The 14,748-nt window shown below is 42.4% G+C and overlaps 1 protein-coding gene across 1 annotated transcript; it reads right to left on the reverse strand.

The window, feature by feature from the left end:
* Window positions 1–360: 360 nt before the first annotated feature.
* On the reverse strand, window positions 361–3,060 carry B2M (beta-2-microglobulin). The gene is made up of 2 exons (XM_007935312.2): window positions 2,994–3,060; window positions 361–674 (listed from the first exon to the last, which is right to left on the reverse strand). The coding sequence occupies exons 1-2, from the start codon at window positions 3,058–3,060 to the stop codon at window positions 361–363; spliced, it is 381 nt and encodes a 126-aa protein (XP_007933503.2).
* Window positions 3,061–14,748: the final 11,688 nt, after the last annotated feature.

Genomic DNA, 14,748 nt, shown 5'->3' on the forward strand with positions numbered 1-14,748 from the left:
ATAGCAGTGCTTAAAGACAAATGCTCTCTCAGGCTGTCATTAGTCCTAAATATCAATGAGTCTGTGAGGAAAGCCAGAGGGAGCCAGTAACAAACGCTGGAGGTATTTGCCTTCGTGCAAATGGCGCTGCTGCTCCCTGCTCTTGCTGTAGGAAAGTACTGTGTTAGGGACCTTAAGAGGTTGCTCAGCTGAGGTCTCTCTGTGGAAGACTCTCAGCAGATGCCCCCAACAGGTTTCACACAATGTCACTGGTTCCTAAACAGAACTTTAATAACACTCCCTGACAATCCTGGCATGCAGGGGTTTTTTAATATAGATATCAAAATAGCTTTGTGCCACAACACTACTCAGATACAATTCTCAGCAGTTAAGGAAAGAACTTGAAAACTCACCCCACTTAACTATCTTGGGTTCCTTGAGGGTAACATGCTCCACATGGCAGGTGTATTCATCTTTGCCATTGGGGGTGAATTCAGTATGGACCAGGAGATAGAAAGACCAATCCTTGCTGAAAGACAAATCTGAGCGTTCTACTTTCTCTGTGATCTTCTCACCATTCTTGTACAGATCGATTGTAATCTGGGGTGGATGAAACCCAGACACATAGCAATTCAAGAAATTTGGCTTTCCATTCTCTGCTGGATGACGAGAATAAACCTGAACCTTCGGAGCACCTGATGAACAACAGAGAAACAAAAATGAAAATTGCCAGAATAGATCACTTGGGTCTAACTTGGTTTAAAACTAGATCAAGGCACCAAGACTTTAAATTTGATCATCCCCCTGAAGCTCCACTGAAAAATTAATTTATGCCTGTGATAAAAGAAAACAAAACCCACACAAAAAGTCATAAGGGAAAAGAGACCCCCAGAGATAAGTATAATTGCCATTATAGTTTCTTGTGTGTCTATCAGAAATGGTCTATGCATGGCATATATTACTTTGGACATTTTTTAAATTAAATTATTTTAAATTTTTGGATTATTATTTTAATGACATCTAAAGCCAAACCAAACCCACTGTCATCAAGTCGATTCTGACTCATAATGACCCTGTAGGGTAGAACTGCCCCACAGGGTTTCTAAGGCTATAAATCTTTACAGAAGCAGACTGCCTCATTTTCCTCTTAGGGAGCGACTAGTGGGTTTGAACCACTGGCCTTTTGGTTAGCAGCCAAATGCCTTAGCTACTGTCCTACCAGAGCTCCTTAGATGTCATCTAGTCACAAGCAAGTATCAATAATGGTGATGATACATACAGTATGCTTTATTTTGTAAATAAGTTATATTTTAAATTAATCATCTTTTTCTCAAACCCTGTGAAATGAGAGGGCCCAGCACACTGCCCAGCGCTTGGAAAGTACTTAAGATTTATGGCATCCTTGACAGCATTGGTCACCATCTTGGATTACCCTGATCACTGCTTATACAACCTCCCTGTCTCTGACAGGGAGCTCTGGTGGAATAGTACCTAAGCATTTAATTGCTAACCAGAAGGCTGGTGGTTCAAACCCACCAGCCACTCCTCGGAAGGAAGGTTTCCGTAGAGATATCCAAGGAGTCCGACTATGAGTCGGATCCAACTCTACAGCAGTGCATTTGGTTTTTTGTTTTTTGTCTTTGATAAACCTTCACTTTTCAAAACAAGGTAGAGGCATCAGTTCATGTTGGAAAGAACCAGGCAAGGGGCCAAACTGGGAACCCTCTGTGAAGAAAAGGAAACGGGTCCAGTGCTGCCTGGCCTGCTCTCTAGAATCTCACAAGGGAAAGGTGGGGAAGTGTGTTTCTGAGCAGCTCAGGAATTACAGCCAAGAGGAGAACTGGGGAGCCTCTGCAAAATCCCCTGGCCAGGCTCGGTTTCAGTCCCAAGTCTCTGCCATTCATCCCCTGTATGATTAAGTTAGGTGCTCTGGTGGCACAGTGGACAGGGCATTTGGCGCCACGGAATGAGATGGGGCAATCTACTTCTGTAAAGATTTACAGCCTCAGAAACCCAATGGAGGTCGCTATGAGTCAGAATCAACTCCATGGCAGTGAGTTCATGATTACCCACTGCCATCGAATTGATTCCAACTCATAGCGACCCCCACTGGGTTTCTGAGGCAGTAAATCTTTATGGAAGTAGATTGCCCAGTCTTGCTTCGTTCCAGTTTATGATTTAAGTTACTTAAAATCCCCACCCCTCAGTTTCCTCATCTGTGAAGTAAAGATGATAATCAGTATTGCATCCTAGGAGCATTTTCAGAATTAAATGACATAAAGCACTTAACGTCCCCAGCACACAGTGAACTCTTAACGACCAGTAGCTGTTATGACTATTGCTAAAAGAGATAAAATGAGAACAAGTGCGTTCCTGATGTGAATTGAAAGTGCTTTGGAATAGCGCAAAGCATTCTACAAATGTACTTCCTCGCCAAAATTTGAGCCGGTACGGATCGGGGACTGAGGTGGGGAAGCCGAGCTTGGGTGGCGCCCAGAGGAAGCCCGCAGGTCTCCGGGAAAGGAGTGGAGTGGGAGGGAAGAGGGGAAGAGGGGAAGAGTTGCCGACTTACGACTTAACGACTTACCCGGGCGGTGCTGCCTCACACCGCCAAACACCTGTCTCCGCCCGCTGACAACCCCCGACACCGCGCTTTGGGGACGGCTCTAATCCCACCCCCAACCCTCCACCCACACCAGGAACTAGGGCCCCTCGGAAAAGCGAAAGAGAAACCCTCCTCGCTGCTCTGAAGCTTATCAACACCCCGAAACTTTGTCCCGACTCGCCCAGTCCCGGAAGGTCAGACCATGCCCCCAGTCTTGGAGAAGGGGGCAAGCAGCTGAGTCCCGAATGTGCGCCCCCTTCACACTCCCTCGCTACTCGCTGCTTCCCTATCTCGAGACAGAGCCGCGGGCGAAACCCCGGAGTGGGAAGGAGATCTTGGCCGCCTTACAGAGTTAGAGAAGGCGGAGAAGGAGGCTGCAGAGAAGGGAATATTAGGAGGGGGCACTCACGCTCCACGGCGTCCAGGCCGGACAGACAGAGCAGCGCGACAAGGGCCAACGCCACGAAGCGAGACATCGTGAAGCGAGTCTAGCGGCGCTTGTCACTGGAATGCGCTCACTACGCCTTGCTCCCACTTATAGATGATTCACGCCAGCCAATCCGGGCCCGGACCGCGGGGACCGTCACCGGTCTCTAGGCGCGCGGCGCAGGCCCGGGTTAGAGAAGGGACTTTCCTGTATTCAGTTTCATTTTTCTATGAAGTCTCGTGATACTGAAGAGGACACTGGCTGGACTGCGTGGGTTCGCGCCCCTGCACCGGGACTGCGCTCTCGAGGTTAGGGCATGGGACGCCCATCCTACCTACAAGCCGGAAGCATCTTCGTTCAGAGCCCTCACTTTGCCAACGAGCCCTAGAAGTGCTAAGTTACATGCTTGTTGTTGTTATGTGCCCTCGAATGGGACCCGACTCATAGCGACCCCTCCTTGGGTTTCCGAGGCGGTGTCACTACGGAAGTAGATTGCCCAACCATCCGAGGAGTGGCTGGTGGGTTTGAACCGCCAGCCTTCTGGTTAGCAGTCAAGTGGCATGCCCTAAAACCTGTCGTTGTATTTAAGAACACTGAAGCCCAGAAAGATTAAAGGATAAAAAGGATGGGCAGAACTAGAATGCTGGTTTAGAACTACAACCTGGAAGGTACAGTAGGGTTTTCAGAATCTCTGGGCAAGAAAATAGCCTCCAAAAGTTACAAGCTTCTAGAGGACAGCCCAGAGAAGCATCCAGAATGAACGAAGAACTTCTTGCTTCCTGAATCTCTTCATGGAAAAATTTTTTTGTAAAGCTCTAGGGCAAGTTCTTCCCAGTGTCTTCCTTCTATTGTTGAGGTGATTTTTTTTTTTTTTTTTCATTCTGTTGATTTCTGGGGGAAAAAACACTACTGGTACTAATAGCAGTAACTGCTTAGAGTTTGAGAGTTTACAGAGCTCTTCAACAACATTCTGTTCTCCTTAACCACACTAGAATGGTGCCTAGAGGGCAGTAGGCACTGGGTAAACAGAATGAATGACCTAATACTGAGTAAACTCTGTTAAGATCAGAATTGCACCACTCATTTTATGGATAGGGAAAACAAAGTTTAAAAGGCTAGTATTAAAACCCTAGCCTGATTCTATTGGCACTTATGCTTTGGACACTTGGAAGACAAAAGCCAAAAACCAAACCTACTGCCATGGAATCTATTCCAACTCATAGCTACCCTATAGGACAGAGTAGAAAAGCCCCATAGTGTTTCCAAGGCTGTAAATCTTTACAGAATAAGACTGCTTCATCTTTCTCCCCTGGAACACCTGGTGGGTTTGAACCCTGAGCTTTTGAATGCTTTAACCACAGTGCCACCAGAACTCCTTTGGGAGATAAAGAGCATGGAAATTCAGATTGTTTTGTTTGGTTTTGGTTTTGGTTTTGGTTTTGGATTGCATTGTCTGCAGGCCCAGCTGAGGAAGTTAGATCCACTGACTATAAAAGCACAACAATGAAAAGCAGACTCACTAAGAAAACATGCACACTGTTGTTAGGTGCCAGCGAGTCATCTCCAATTCATAGAAACCCTATGCACAAAGAATGAAATCCTGCCCAGTCCTATGCCATCCTCACAACTCTTGCTATGCTTGAGCATCCACTGCTATGCATTGTTGCATCCACTGTGTCAATCCATCTTATTGAAGGTCTTCCCCCTGACCCTCTACTCTACCAAGCAAGATATTCTTCTCAAAGGCTGGGTCCCTTCTGACAACATGACCAAAGCCTGTGAGATGAGGTCTGGCCATTCTTACTTCTAAGAGACATTCCAGCTGTGCTTCTTCCAGGACAGAACCTGCACTCTAGAGGTACCATAAAGTGTCATAATTACATGGCAAGCTGTGACCGTCACAGATTTTTTTTAGTGGAAAAAGGAAGTAGACTATGCAGGCAAAGAGGGCCAGCGATCATGGAAATCACCAGGGTTTTCAGTCGAAGGGGGTTGGATTGTGCACAACAAATATCTTCCCACAGTGGCGTCACTAAGGTTGGTGTTACCCAGTTTGGTAACTCATGGTGTCATTACCCCCCTAGCAGGGGTGGACGGCCTGGCTAGAACCACCCCCAAACCAACTGGTAGATGGAGCTGCCCTGATGCCTGCACCCTGACTAGCCTGGGGGCAGGCACCAACCTTAGTGATGCCACTGCCCCCCCAGCAGTGCCAGTCCATGGACCTTGGAGTCATTTTGGTGTCACCCCCTATGACAGTGTCACTCCCTGTGACAGTGTCACCTCCCACCCCGAGTGATGCCATTATCTTCTTGGTTTCTTTTACATGTTTTTAGATCTTTTAATGATTCGTATGGTGGAGACCTCATCTCAGCCAAAGAATGTGAAATTCTCCGCAAACCTAAAGAAATGGTTTAATGTATAGAGACCCTCACACAGCGCCTAAACCAAAATCAAACCAAACTCACCTCCACTGAGTCATTACAGAAGCACACCAGCTAATCTCTCTTTCATGGAGCAGCTGGTGGGTTTGAACTACCAAGTTTTTGGTTAACAGCCAAATGCCTTACCCACTATACCACCAAAGCCCCCACACAGTACCTAGTACATAGTAAGTGCTCTAAAATGATTAATAAGTATACCATAACTCCTCCCAAGGAGGAGTCACTGTAAGTCGGATCTGACTTGATGGAAGTGATTTTTTTTTGTATAACTATAAATATTGTTTATTAATAGTAATTAATAGTTATACAAAAAAAAATTTTTTTTTTTTTTTAGTAACTGTTAATGTTGTTTAGGACCTCTGGTAGTGTAGTGCCTAAGGCATTTGACTGCTAACCAGAAGGCTGGCGGTTCAAACCCACCAGCCACTCCTTGGAAGGCCGGCCGGGCAATCTACTTCTGTAGTGATACTGCCTCTGAAACCCAAGGAGGGGTTGCTATGAATCGGGTCCAACTCGACGGCACATAACAACAACAACATTAATGTTGTTTTCCTAGTTTTCTACCAGCCATTTCTATAACTCTTTGGAAGTATAAGAAAGATTATTATTCATAAGATTATCAGTTAATACTCTGGTCTCCATCCCTATCCCCCTTTTAAACACAATTAAGGCTCTTAAGGCCTGAAATATCAGTGTTGAATTGTTTTCTCACTCCCTGGGAGAAACGGCTATTTTCCCCCCACTAAGTTCCTTGTTTACTACATCACAGGGAAATGGTATAGATTTTCACCTATTTGCATAGCAAATTAAAAACCAATAATGGATGCAGTGAAGGCAAAAGGCTTTTTTCCATGTTCTATGTTTGCAGAATTCCTGGATTTCTGTTTAGCATGTGTTTTGAATAGTGACATGAAAATGAGATATAAAACTTATTTTTTAAAGAATAAGAGCACTGTTTGCCTAAGAAGGCAAACTCTGGAAATGTACAAGCATGGCAATTTAATTTAATTTAATCTCCTAGAAGTGGGATTAACAGATGACTCTTTGCCCATATGATTTTCCTAAAAATTTATTTTAACAGTAAACATTTATTTAAAATAACAAATGTTGGTGTGTGTGGAAGAACTAGAACCCTCAGATACTCTTTTTAGGAATGTAGAATGGTACAGCCACTTTGGAAAACAGGCAGTTTTTTTAAAAGTTAAATATACACCTACCATATGATTCAGCCATTCCACTCCTCCATTTACCCAAAGGAAAATAAAAACATTGTGTCCGTACAAAGACTTATACAGGAATATATATTGTTGTTGTTAAGTGCCATGGAATCAGTTCCAACTCAGCAACCCCGCGTACAACAGAACGAAACATTGCCCAGTGCTGTGCCATCCTCACAATCCTTGCTATGTTGAGCCCGTCGTTGCAGCCACTGTGTCACTCTATCCCATTGAAAGTCTTCTCCTTTTAAGCTAACCCTCTATTTCACCAAGCATGGTATCCTTCTCTGGGGACATGACCAAAGTATGGAGACGAAGTCCAGCCATTCTTGCTCTTAATGCGCATTCCACTTGTACTTCTTCCAGAACAGATTGTTTCATTCTTCTCGAAGCCCATGGTACATGCAATATTCTTTGCCAACACCACAATTCAAATGCCATCAGTTCTTTGGCAGTCTTCCTGATACCTGGTCCACCTTTCACATACAAATGAGGCCATTTAAAAAGACAGCAGCTTGGGTCAAGTGCACCTTAGTCTTCAAAGTGACGTTTTAGCTCTTTAATACTTTAAAGAGAGGTCTTATGCAGCAGATTTGGCCAGTGCAATACAGCGTTTGATTTCTTGACTACTGCTTCTATTGGCACTGATCATGGATCTAAGTAAAATGAAATCCTTGACAACTTCAGTCTTTTTTCCATTTATCATAATGTTGCTAATTGGTCCAGTTGTGAGAATTTTTGTTTTCTTTTTGTTGAGGTGTAAATCCACACTGAAGGCTGTAGTCTTTGACCCTCTTCAGCAAGTGCTTCAAGTCTTTCTCACTTTGAGCAAGTAAGGTTGTATCATCTGCATATCACAGGCTGTTAATGAATCTGTGCTGACGAATCCTAATGCTGCATTCTTCATATAGTCCAGCTTCTTGGATTATTTGCTCAGCATACAGATTGAATATGTATGATGAAAGGATACAACCCTGATGCACACCTTTCCCAATTTTAAACCATGCACTATCCCCTTGTTCTGTTGGAACCTCTTAGTCTATGTACAGGTTCTTCATGAACACAATTAAGAGTTCTGGAATTCCTATTCTTTGCCATGTTATCCATAATTTGTTATGATCTACACAAATACCTTTGCATAGTTAATGAAACACAGGTAAACATCTTTCTGGTATTATCTGCTTTCAGCCAAGATCCAGCTGACATAGCAATGATATCCCTTGTTCCACATCCTCTTCTGTGTCCAGCTTGAATTTCTGGTAGTTCCTTGTCAATATACTGCTGCAATCATTTTTAAATTATTTTCAGCAGCTTTGTTTGTAATGTCCCAAAACTGGAAAAATCTAAACATCAACAGGTAAATGGTTAAACAAATTGCATTATATCCATAATAATGGAGTATTATCCACAATAAATAAATAATAAACTATTGATACACACAACAACATGGATGAAATAATTATGCTGAATGAAAAAAGCCAGATCAAAAAGAGTATATACTGTATGATTCTGTTTATGTAAGATTCAAGAAAATTCAAATTATAGTGACAGAAAGCAAATGAGTGGTTCCTTAGGGGAGGGGGATGAGGAGCATGAGGAAACTTTGGGTATATTATATATGTTCATTATCTTGAGTTTGATCATGGTTTCAGGTGTATACATATGACAGAGCTTATTAAATTGTAACTTTAAGTATAGCTTAACCAAACTATAAAAACAAAATCTACTGCCATCAAGGTAATTCCAATCATAGTGACCCTACAGGGTGGAGTGGAATTTCCCCACAGGGTTCTAAGGCTATAATCTTTACGAAAGCAGACTGCTTCATCTTTCTCCTGCAGAGTGGCTGGTGCATTCAAACCACTGACCTTTTGGTTAGCAGCCAAATGCTTGTAATTACAAAACTAATACATGAATTATACCCATTACAAAATTGTGAACAATTAGAGATACACTGAGCAAAAGTGTAAAGTTCCCCTCATCTGTCTCCTCCCTGTCCTTCTCCTCCCCTCAGAAGCCAACATTAAGATTCGGTGCTTAGCCATCCCTGTATATATGTTGTATAGAGTTCGGAAGGCAAGGAATTTGTTACCTTACGTGGCAGAAGGGATTTGGCAGATGTGATTAAGGTTAAGGACCTTGAAATGGTGAAATTGTCCTAGATTATCTGAGATGGCCCACTCCAATCACATGAGTCCTCAAAAGTGGACTGCCTTTCTGGCTGTGGTCAGGAGAAGATGCGACCATGGAAGAACGGTCAGCGAGATGCAACATTCCCAGCTTTTAAGATGGAGGAAGAAGGCCATGAGCCAAAGACTGTGGGTGGCCTCTAGCAGCTGGAAAAGGCAAGGAAATGGATTCTCTTCTAGAATCTTCAGAGAGAAATGCAGTCCTATTAATACCTTGACTGTAGCCCTGTGAGACCCAGGTTCTAACACTCAGAACTTAAGGTAATAAATTGTGTTTTGCCATCAAGGTTGTAGTAATTTGTTATGGCAACAGTAGAAAACCAATTCAGCCCATTTTCCAGAAGTGTGCACATTTGGGCCTTGGTTAGCAGGAGCTCTGTCATTCTAATTCTATATAAATATTTGCTTTTCAAAGTCCAGTTTATCTTTTGATTAAGCAGACTTTGGCCACACAGAGCATTTTAGATGCTGTGTTTGAGTGAAGGGTATCCTCAGCTGTTGAGGTAGTAGTTTTGCTTAAGTCTGCTTGGTCAGGAGCCTCTGTCCTCCCCTTCCTATCACTTCCCTCACTGAGTCAGGTCAGCCCCAGAGATGTGGGCCCAGATCACCATGTGAGAATGACAGGCCACTGCCCTACTGGCCTTGCCATTTCCGCACTATTTTATAGATATGCTTGCTAGTGGTCCAAAAGCCACCTCACTTTGAACTCTTGCTTAAGCCACTCCTGCTCTATGCACTGTTGCTAGTGTTAAAAAGGGAATGATTGTAATAAGAGGTGCTATCTAGCCCTCAGGACAAAGGTCACCAAAGCTTTGGCTTCCTCTTTCTTAACCTGGCCTTAAAGGTATTCCACAATCTTGCCCTAGCCTATCCATCTAGTCTCAGTGTTCACCTCAATCATTCAGTCACTCAGCAAACATTTACTGATTTCCTGTCAAGTGCTGGGCACTGGTAGGGGAGGGGGACTGGGGAAAGTTCCTCCTGCCAGAAGCTCATATTCTCTGGTTTACTCTTCCTTTACACCTGTAAATAGATTGTGATGCCAGGAAAGCAACTGACTCCACTGGAGGGGTTAAGGAAGCCTTCAATAGGACAGGACAATTAGGATGGTTTTAGTGGCTGAGTAGAGTTTACCAGCTGGAGACGGGCTGGAAGGACATGCAAGGCAGATGAGTCATAAAAGTACTTGGCGAAAGATGAGAAGTTCAGTGTGGGTGGAGCATGGAGTATTTGGAGTGAACTGAGGAGTGGAGGATACTATATATAGAGGACCTTGGGTGGCAAGGAGCCAACAGAACATGGACTTTATCCTTTGGACTGTGATGCAGGTGCTATTGGGGGTAGAGTTTTCTCCCTTTGCAATTATGTCTGTCTTCTGGATGTTCTTTGTTTGATTAAAACAAATAAGCAAACAAAATCCAACTTTTCTAGTAGCTGTGATTTTTTTTCTAATTATAAAATTCACAAACATGAAAAGTTCAGACAATATAAGTAAAAATAAAGATGAAAATCTGTTGTTATATTACGTAAAGACAACCACTTTTAGTGTATTGATGTTTATTCCAGACTTTGTCTATTCGTATATATACATATATATTGAGATATGTTTTCAAATATGTAATCATTCTGCATATATTTCTCTTCAAACTGCTTTTTAAATTTAACAATCTCTCATGGGCAATATATCTATTTCTGTAATACTAGAATCTCTGGGTGGCACAAATGGGTAAGCACTTGGCTACTAACTGAAAAGTTTGCAGTTCAAACCCACTCAGATGTATCAGAAAAAAAGGCCTGTCACAGCCCTTAAAAACCCTGTGGAGCGGTTCTATTCAGACACACACAAGATCTTCAGGACCAGGAATCAACTCAGCCACTGGTTTGGTGTTTTGTTTTTCAATATAGATTTTATGCCACCACAGTATTTTTAATATCCAATCCTGTTTTGGGGACATTTCGAGTTTTTCATTACTATACCCATGCTGCAATGCGTATCCATACATTGTGGAACTGTCCCCTAGAGACTTTGTACCAAGTTACACGCCCACCAACAGAATAAGAGTGTTCATTTATTTCCTCAGCCCCACCTCAAGCTGGTTATTACCATTAAAAATTGTATCTCATGCTTTACTTTGTATTTTTAGGAGGAATTAGGTTGTACAGTTTTTCACATGTTTACTTGTTATTTGTGGGGTTTTTCTGTGAATTTATCAGCCAAAGTTCTCAGTCACTAGAAACAAATACTGCCTGATCAAGCAGGAAAACAGTTTATTTAAATAATTTTGTTAGGCAAATGTTATCAATGGCCAGGTAAAAAATCAAAAACCAAAAAACCAAACCCACTGCCCTAATCGTAGTGATCCTATACCAAACCAAACCAAACTCACTGCCATGGAGTAGATTCTGACTCACAGCGCCTCCCATTGGGTTTCTGAGGCTATAAATCTCTATGGAAGTAGATCACCTCATCTTCCTTCCGTGGAGCAGTTGATGCGTTTGAACCGCTTTCTGGTTGTTGTTGTTGTTGTTGTTATGTGCCGTCGAGTCGGCCCCGACTCAAAGCGACCCCTCCTTGGGTTTCCGAGGCAGTATCACTACGGAAGTAGGATTGCCCAACCTTCCTTCCGAGGAGTGGCTGGTGGGTTTGAACCGCCAGCCGTCTGGTTAGCAGGCAAGTGTCTTAGCCACTATGCTTTCTGGTTAGCAACCAAATAACTTATCCTTTACGCCACAGAGCTCCTTAGTGATCTTATAGGACAGAACATAACTGCGTCGTAAGGTTTCCAAGGTTTTTATCTCCAGGAAGCTGACTGCAGCTGACTGCCCCATCTTTCTCGCGTGCAACAGCTGGTAGGATTTGAAATGGCGACCTTTCGGTTAGCAGCCTAGCGCTTAACCACTGTGCCATCGGGGCTCGTGGGTGAAGAATACACGGGGATTAATTTTATCATGCTTTCAATGTTGCTGTTGTTGTTATGTGCCGTCGAGTCGGCCCCGACTCAAAGCGACCCCTCCTTGGGTTTCCGAGGCAGTATCACTACGGAAGTAGGATTGCCCAACCTTCCTTCCGAGGAGTGGCTGGTGGGTTTGAACCGCCAGCCTTCTGGTTAGCAGTCATTATGCTACCAGAGCTCCTAGTTTCTGTAGTACTAAAATTTTCCAAAATAAAAAGGAGGAAGAAGGCTATAAAGGGGCAGAGAAGGAGGAGGGTGTAGAAAATGGCTGCGACCCCACCCTTGATCCCTCCCTTTTGAGGAAGGGCCCCATCCACCTTCTAAGAGAGCTTTGCTGCCGCCCTCTGGGACTCTCTGTCAACCTTCCTGAACTCAGGCGGGGAAGCCACACGGATTAACACACCCCTTTCAGTCCGAGAGGCGGTCCGGCCGGAGGGACTACTAGAGCCGGCAGCCAGTCGGGGAGAGAGTTGGAATCCTGGCAGACCTCTCGCCCTCCGGGATCGCGCTCCTGACGGCCTCGCTGGAAACAGCTACCAGGTCTTAGAAGGAGCAGGGTTGGATAATGATTTCAATCTTGCCTTTCCGAAAGCGAAACCTCAGTTGAACGGAGAATGAAGTCTGACTACTTGCTCTGCTTTGACCACTTCCAAGAAAGTGACTTTCTTTAAATTTGTCCTGGATAACAGGTCGCTGTGAGTCGGAATCGACTCGATGGCAGTGAGGAATATAGTGAAACAGAAGCAAAAATAGGAAGGAATAGATATACAGGCACAGTTGTGTTGAATATGAAACCAGAAAACATCCTGCAATGCACAAAAACATCAAGTCCTGGTTAAGCAAACTTGGTCATAGCCATATTCGGCTTAGAACATTTGAAGCTTATGATGTATGATCACATACAAGGAAGCAACTTTGATAAAGTCAATTTCTGGTCGATGGGTCAATTTAGTGGTCATGGTGGTGGTGTCAGCCACTCAAGTTATATACTAAAAAGTCTATTTGAAGATAAGTGGGAAAATAGAACTTAAAATTCCAAACTAACACTGCAAAAACAGAGGCTGAAAAGGCAACAAACTGTTACAGTCAAGGTCCTACTACTGATTTGTAAGCATTATTTTAAGTGTGAAACAAATATAATTTAAATGTGAAAGAAAAGCCATCACTTTTGCCTGTGCAACTGTTGTTGTATTGTTATGTGCCTCTGAGCAGTATCACTACAGAAGTAGATTATCTCATCTTCCTTCCGAGGAGTGGCTGGTGGGTTTGAACTGCCAGCCTTCTGGTTAGCAGTCAGGTGCCTTGGGCACTACGCTACCAGAGCTCCTGCCTGTGCAACTAGCTAAACTTATCAATTTGATTGTACTTAAGTGTGTCATGGTACTATTTTGCAGAGTTTAGGTATAAGGGGAGCTCTGGTGGTGTAGTGCCTAAGGCATTTGATTGCTAACCAGAGGCTGACAGTTCAAACCCACCAGCCACTCCTCAGAAGGAAGGTTGGGGACTCGATGACAGTGAATTTGGTTTTTTGGTTTTAGGTATAATTGAATGAAACCATATCATTAACTGCAATTTCCTAAGTTTGCAAAAATCTTTGAAATAGGTGAATTAAATGAACACTGCATTTAAATACAACACCAAACAATCTGTTTTTAAAAGTTTCTCTTACTCAGAAGTTACTTTGTAGATGTAAGAACTACAGATTGTTGCTGAAAGTTTTGATATAATCAGTTACAAAGCATCTGAGAATTACCTGATTGTAATAATACACATGGGCTTGGAAAACAAAACTCCAACTTAATCTACATATACATCTCTCCTATGGAAGCATAGTTTTGAGAAACAACTTATTTTTAGATTTCTTAAACTAATTATATTTCCATGTAAAATATTAGTAAAAAATGTTTTAAATATTAGCTTCTATTTGCAAAAGCTCACATTTTGAAAATGCAAGTTCATAACTTTCTTATTAAAATTGGATGAATTTTATCTTCAAAGCAGTGAAGAATATAGTCAAAGATTTACTAGTCTCCATATGTGATGACCAGTAATTGTGAAGGATATATTGCTAAAAGGACCTGGGCCTAACATAAATACCTCCTTTTCTGAGTTCTCAAAATCTTCAGGAATCAAAGGAATTTCACCTTAATATTCTTTTAATCATTTTTTAAAGGTAAGTGTAAAGATCAAAATAAAATTCTTTTGATTTTGTTTATGGTATTATTACTTTTGCCATTCAGAAGTTTTACATTTTTATGTAGATAAGTTTATGTCTTCCTTCATGGCTTGTAGATTTGGGGTCATGGTTTAAAAGGCCATCTTTATTCCAAGTTAAAAAAAAATTATACATTTTAGAATTTTTGAGATTTCCTTCTTTTTAACATATGAATCTTTGCTCTATCTAGAATTTACTTTGGCATAAATATATCATAAATACAGAAGTTTTAAAGTCAAATTTATATATCCTTTATGATTTCTGGCTTGGTATCATGAGATTTATTTTCTTAGACTCGTATTTCTTGGAATCAATGTGGAGAGCTGACTGGAGTAGGACCACCTCTGTGGCAGGCAAGAGCTCATGAGAACCAGATCTGAAGAAATCTCTGAGAGGAAAAAGCACCATTATTTTCATTTTTCTTCAGTTCAACCAACATTTATTGAGAACGTGCTGTGTACCAGAGACTGTGTTAAATGCTGAGGGGGCAAAAGTAAACAAACACATCCCTGCCCTGGAGTAGAGGTAAAAATACAGAAACAGAATTACAACTCAGTGTGGTAGATGCAGTGAAAAAAGGGTGTGAGGGTAGATGAGAGTACATCAAAAGGGCACCTCATCCAACCCAGAAGAGAGAAGGGAATTAAGAAATCTTGGCTGAGCAGAGTTTGTTTCTGTGGTTTGAATAATTAGAATATGGTTGTTGTTAGTTTGCATG

This window comes from Orycteropus afer, unplaced genomic scaffold (assembly GCF_000298275.1).
Source record: "Orycteropus afer afer isolate SDZICR_OR568_19922 unplaced genomic scaffold, OryAfe1.0 scaffold00026, whole genome shotgun sequence".
Lineage (NCBI taxonomy): Eukaryota > Metazoa > Chordata > Mammalia > Tubulidentata > Orycteropodidae > Orycteropus > Orycteropus afer.

What these genes read in the sequence shown, in the direction of transcription:
- B2M (XM_007935312.2), bottom strand. Translation starts at nt 3,060, where the DNA reads ATGTCTCGCTTCGTGGCGTTGGCCCTTGTCGCGCTGCTCTGTCTGTCC. An exon ending in CGGCCTGGACGCCGTGGAGC is followed by an intron (nt 675 to 2,993) that starts GTGAGTGCCCCC and finishes GTTGTTCATCAG; the next exon opens with GTGCTCCGAAGGTTCAGGTT.